The sequence below is a fragment of the Rutidosis leptorrhynchoides genome, chromosome 2, assembly GCF_046630445.1.
Source record: "Rutidosis leptorrhynchoides isolate AG116_Rl617_1_P2 chromosome 2, CSIRO_AGI_Rlap_v1, whole genome shotgun sequence".
Taxonomy (NCBI): domain Eukaryota; kingdom Viridiplantae; phylum Streptophyta; class Magnoliopsida; order Asterales; family Asteraceae; genus Rutidosis; species Rutidosis leptorrhynchoides.
The window spans coordinates 150,123,612-150,129,611 of record NC_092334.1 but is presented as its reverse complement, the minus strand read 5'-3'; the positions used below and the strand labels follow the sequence as shown (position 1 = coordinate 150,129,611).

General features: G+C 34.3%; 1 protein-coding gene across 1 annotated transcript; it reads right to left on the bottom strand.

Annotated features, from left to right (window-relative positions):
• Positions 1–1,332: 1,332 nt before the first annotated feature.
• On the bottom strand, positions 1,333–4,486 carry LOC139891493 (uncharacterized). Its single transcript, XM_071874466.1, has 3 exons — positions 4,201–4,486; positions 1,786–1,935; positions 1,333–1,657 (listed from the first exon to the last, which is right to left on the bottom strand). Exons 1-3 carry the CDS (start codon positions 4,429–4,431, stop codon positions 1,583–1,585), a joined length of 456 nt encoding a protein of 151 aa, XP_071730567.1. The 5' UTR covers positions 4,432–4,486; the 3' UTR covers positions 1,333–1,582.
• Positions 4,487–6,000: the final 1,514 nt, after the last annotated feature.

The window sequence follows — 6,000 nt, the reverse complement described above, 5'->3', positions numbered from 1 at the left end:
GAGTTGGCAAAAAACAACGCCAACAACTTTTTGTTATGGGACGTGGCCGAGGCAATTTTTTGGGTGTGCGTTAGTTTTCCACGGAAGGAGCAACATACGTTGCTTACTTCTGATTTGTTAATTTTATTTTTTTATCTTCTTTTTACTCAACTCTCAATTATATTTTGTTACATCATCACAACACTCTCAACCAACACTCAAACACACACCACCATAACTTCATTGTCAACCTACACTGCCACGTCATAAATAAACCTAACCACACACCATAACGTACAAATAGTCTTATCGAACCCAGCTGCTTTTAATGTTGCATATTACCTCATTCTAGAGATTCCAACTTTGGAGATCCATTGCTTCTTGATTGTTGGCCCAAAAAACCATGCTTCAATCAAAGGTAGTAACCAACACAACTTGATTTAACATAAAAACAACTATGAATTGAAAACAATAAACCCAATAATCTTCTGCTTAAATTTAAACTACAAGCAGATAGCAAATGTAATGCAAGATGAGGTTAGAGATCCATAAAGTCCTAATCATAGACAAACAGAAATCCAAAAGCCATGTAATTGATTAAAGATGTTAAACAGTACTCACTACAAATAGGCAAATCTATCAACCACTACATTATGCATCCCATCCCGTATATGATCAAATCAACGACTATCAAAATCAATATGAGAAATGCACCTTCTATCTTTAATATTGTTAAACAAATTAACTACATTGATGATCATAACAATCTATGTTACAAACAATGCCAAATCATCAGAACTTGAGCCATCTTTTCTCCTTCTCTTTGTTGGCAACTGCATTAGAAGTCAATGCATGAGCAGCTTCAACATCCGCCCAAGTTTTTTGGGTCTTGTTAAGCTTCCTTAATGCCGCCTCATAAACCGCTTTCTCTTTCATGTTTCTGGACGCCATTTCTTTCAATTTTTGAACTCCGGCCACCTCATCATCAAAAGCAACCAGATCCCGTCTGTCACCATTCTTTACCCACGTGTAATTCTTTCTTTTGCCGTTTCTTGACCCCCCCACTTTTAATGCTTCATCATGAACTCCTAATTGCGTGTTTATGAGACAAAAAAAAAAGATATCCAAGTCCAGTTCCTTTTTTCGTTTAGATGCCCAAGCTGCGGCTGCAAATTTCGTATCACGTTTTCTCTTCCCCACCTCTACTTTGTTTTTCTCATGATTATCTTTATTCTCAACTAATTCTAGTGCATGATAGAGATTGCTAACGACAGTTATAATAGCCCGTTAAATAAGAGCAAAGAAAATATACTTAATTTGATAGTACTTTAGCTAATTTTTTAATTGGTGATGTACCCGTCATGCGCCTGGTGTCCATCTCCAGCCACGAGGACACACTTTTCGTATAACGACAGATGGTAGAGATACGAAAACAAGGAATCTAATATTTATAAATTGATCAACTGTTAAAAGGGACAATATACAGAGGTGTAACGCAACAAATTGTAACAATGAATAGAATCTCTAATGTATACCATGTACAGAAACAATATGTGTTGACTTTCACATTTGCAGTGTTACAATTGACAAACCAACAAGACTACTATTGGACAGGGGGCTGTTCCAACCATTTAGCACGAAATCCGGTTCCCTTACAATCACCACAACAAGTTGATCCCTGAAAGAATCATCATAAATATACTTAGATTAGATTCAGTAAAATAACCATTTGTAATCATATTAATACATTAGTTATCTAATAGATCTGCACTACAAAGTTACTCATTTAGACTTATTATAATTTACCTTTCCAGCACAAATAACGCAGCTTGAATTTCGGGATGGTACTTCACATAGCATGTTATCACCAAGAATGAAAAATCCCGTGCCACCACACCATTTGCACTCGACATGCCCATTCGAATCACAAGAGGAACAAGCAACTGGCCTCGGTTGCTGCAACATTCATTGGTAGCAGGAATTTAGAAAATTGTGGTAACAACATATATATAAAAATTAACAAAACAACAGTGGTTGCATATTAGATTTATATAGACATAGACTAACGTCCATCATATGTACATAGATTAACGTCAATTGAAGTTACAATGTTACATCACCATGTATACATTTGCAACAGTCTAAAAGGTCACCTATTGTGTATGTTAACATATCCAAACAAGTATGTATTCTTAGAAGCTTAAGAAAGGGTGAAGGCTTCATGTTGGAAATGAAGAATCTTGTTAGTGGTGATGTCATCACAAATTTCACATTTTCAACCCACTGTTGGCTTAAGCTTTAGGGTAATGTGAGTTATCTAAACTCATGCAAAAACGATCAATCAAAATACTTTGATAGGCATTTCGTTTTATTAATGACCTTTGTGCCCCCTCCCTAAGTAGCTTAAATGACGCAGCATTACATCACAAAGCTCAAGTTGATGGCATATGAGTCAAAAAATACATACTTTGAGGTACTCGTTTTGACTCATGTTCAATCTTCTATGTTACAAGCATAAAGAATGTTTACTACAACAATTAAGTCAACGTAATTTTTAACATCTTTCAATCTAAATAACAATGTTTCCAATATTGTAACAATCACCCAATGAACACAACCTTTTATTAAAAGCCAACATCCAACACCATGTGCATTCAACACTACCTTCACAAAGCCTTTGGTTCAGATAACTCACATTATGTTCTCAGTAATATTAATTGGAATCCAACTTAAAATGCCTATTGTGTCCCATACTAACATGACAAAAGTCTTTCAGTTAGGCTAAAACTCATATTCAAGTCACTAACTTTATTTACACAGCTAAATTCCAAAGTAACAGTGAAACTGAGAATACAAAATCTACCAAATATCAAGAATTTTGGGATAACAAAACTCTAAACAATCAGATGTAACATGTTATACGTGGTTGTCATAATTTTAATATTAAATATGTTAATTAACCAATCATTAATTAAGGAAAAAACATCAACAAGCTACAGATACCTAGCACCACCACCAACAACAATACCTAATCCCGCGTATGCGAGGTATGGGGAGGTGAGACGTAGACAATTATTCCTCTAACCTAGAATAAAAAAGAAGTCGTCTCCCCACCCACGTGTAGCGAATCATCAAAATTTATGTAAAACATGACAACATGTGGTATATAAATTCTAAACTGATGCAAAAAACAATCAATCAAAATACTTAGATATGAAGTTTGTTTTATTAATGACCTTTGTGCCCCCTCCTATGTAGCTCAAATGACAAAGCATTACATCAAGCAACTCGAAAATTTCTACCAAACCGTAGCTGATAGCTCTCATCCATTGTTGTAAATCTCCTTATTTCTCCCCGAGATCTCGTTTTTAGAAGACAACCGAGACGAGATGTCCATCTCCCGAGATTTTCCGGTCAACGGGGTCAAACATGGTCAAAGCCACGATTTCTCGGATTTTCTCGTAAAATCTCGTATTTTCTCACTCATTTCTCAAATTTTTTTGTAAAATCTCGTAATAATGTATATAAATATACATATATTTATTTATATATATAATTTTACACTAAAAACAGTAAAAAGTCAACGTAAGTCAACGCCCGAGATCTCTCCGAGATTTTTCGAGATGCCGAGATCTCCCCAAAAATGTCCAAACGAGATCTCCCCGAGATCCGAGTTCTCCAACCTTGCTCTCATCACAGAGCTCATGTTAATAGCATACGAGTCAGAAAACGCATATACTTAGAGAGACTCATTCTGACTCATGCTCAATCTTATATGCTACAAGCCTACGAAATGTTTACTACACAATCTGGTAAATGTTATTTCAACATGTTATTTTAATCTCATTAACAATGCTTCCATTACTGTAACAATCATCCAATCAGTACTCCAACATCAGATACCATGTGCATTCAATGCTACCATCACAAAAGCTTTCGGATAGATAACTCACATTATGTTCTAATATAATTAATTACAATCCAACATCAAATGCATAATGTGTCCAATACTAACATGACAAAAAGGATTTCAGTTAGGCTAAAACTCATATTAAATTTACCAAATATCACAAATTTCAGAATAATCAAACCCTAAACTCATATTATACGTGCTTAGCATACATTTATTATTGAAAATGTTAATTAATCAATCACTAATTAGGGGAAAACGTGAACAAGTAATAGAAACCCTAGCTAATCATTTCAATTTATGTAAAATACCTGCGAAATTAACCAAGCTTGTTCCATACGCTTACTGAAATTAGACGAGTTCTCAGAAGATGAAGATTCCACCATTGAAGCTTTCACAATACAAATTCCGTTCAAATTGACGCGTTTCGTGATTAGATTTACGCCGCCGTGACGATGGTGGTCATAACATCCGGTAGCTAATGATTTTGTTGAAATTAGCAGCGGATTGCAATAACAACTACAACATGCACTCGAAATCATTGATTTAATTTTAGATTTTTAATTTGTAATATGAAAACGTGTATGAATTTTATCTTTGCTGGTCGTATGTATATGATGGCGGTTGCCGTTTTTTTGTGGCTTTCTACACAACAACTTCCACCGGTGGCCCACCCGCGTTTTTAATTTATTTTTTTGTTCATATTATAAATTTTAATTTTAATTTTTAATCCCTAATCAAATTTTTTTTTTTTTTTAATGCAGAAAAACATAACTTAAAATGGTTATATTCGAAGTTTAAAATGAGTACTAATATGGACCTCAGCAAGTCTGCTTGATAACGTGGACCTAAAGATTTACTTATACAACAATTGAAGTAAAATCATATCTTTATAACCAATATAGACAACTAAGACAAACTGACATGAGCGCTAAACTAAAAAGAACAAAGAAATCCGACCACTGGCAAGATGTATGTGACCGAAACATGAACACGATAGCGAGAAACCTACGGACGGAGCGAGAAACCTAGGGACGGAGAGAGAACAAAAGAAATACCACTAATTTTCATTTGTTTAAGCCCGTATAATTTTTATTAGGTATAACAATACAACGGGTGTGCTCATATAAGTTTCTTTTGAGTTGATCTTAAATGTACATAAGAGCATCTACAACACACTGTTCCGTAAAAATGCAATATATTTCACTGTAAAATAATAAAAAAATAATAATAATAAACACCAATACAAAATATATACATTGATGATTAAACATATTAGGGTTGAGAATGTATCCAACTATGACATGAGATATCCATTTCCATTGTGAATTTATCTTTTAAAATCTATATACACATTATGCAATAAAATATTGTCACTAGTGTTATGGTTAATAGTACAGTATGAAACTGATAAATGACGACTATTAAGCTTGACATTAAGACCATGTGTTGCAGTGATTATGATGTGTAGACAAATTTTGTATATTTGAGAGGAGAAAGAAGAATTTGACTCTAACGTGATAATGTCAAATTTTGAAATTGTGTTATGGTAAGCATCAAATTTAAGTGAAGGATTTAGGTGATGTAGTAAAATATGATTGGAAGTTTGGTGAAAAATAAAAAATTTAATAATATATATATGATGTGTCCAAGATTTAATTGGGCGGTAAAGAAATCTGACGCCTCCTTTTTGCTCGTTGGGAACAAAACTAACGCCCCATCATCGTCACTTTTGATGATCCGTAACAGGCGTTAGGGGCGTCAAAAAATGCCTACTCGCAAAGCAACGCCCTTTTGTAGCCCCGTAAATAAGAGAGAGAAATTTGTGATACCCAAAACAAAAAAAGAAAAGAAAGAAAACCGACCCGCTAGGGCCTTTGTGGACGGGTCTCGGAGACAATATACAAATGATAAATCGCCTAACTCGTAGTTAAAGGAACATAGGTTAGAAATGAACCCATTTTTCTCAACCCAGATTCATTTGAATGTGTACATATATGAAAAACCAAATCAACGCCAACACCAATGGATTACACACGAGTAATTTTGATAGAAAGTCGAATTGAGACAACTTTATGTATAACACTAGTTATCATTTCATTCTCTAATTA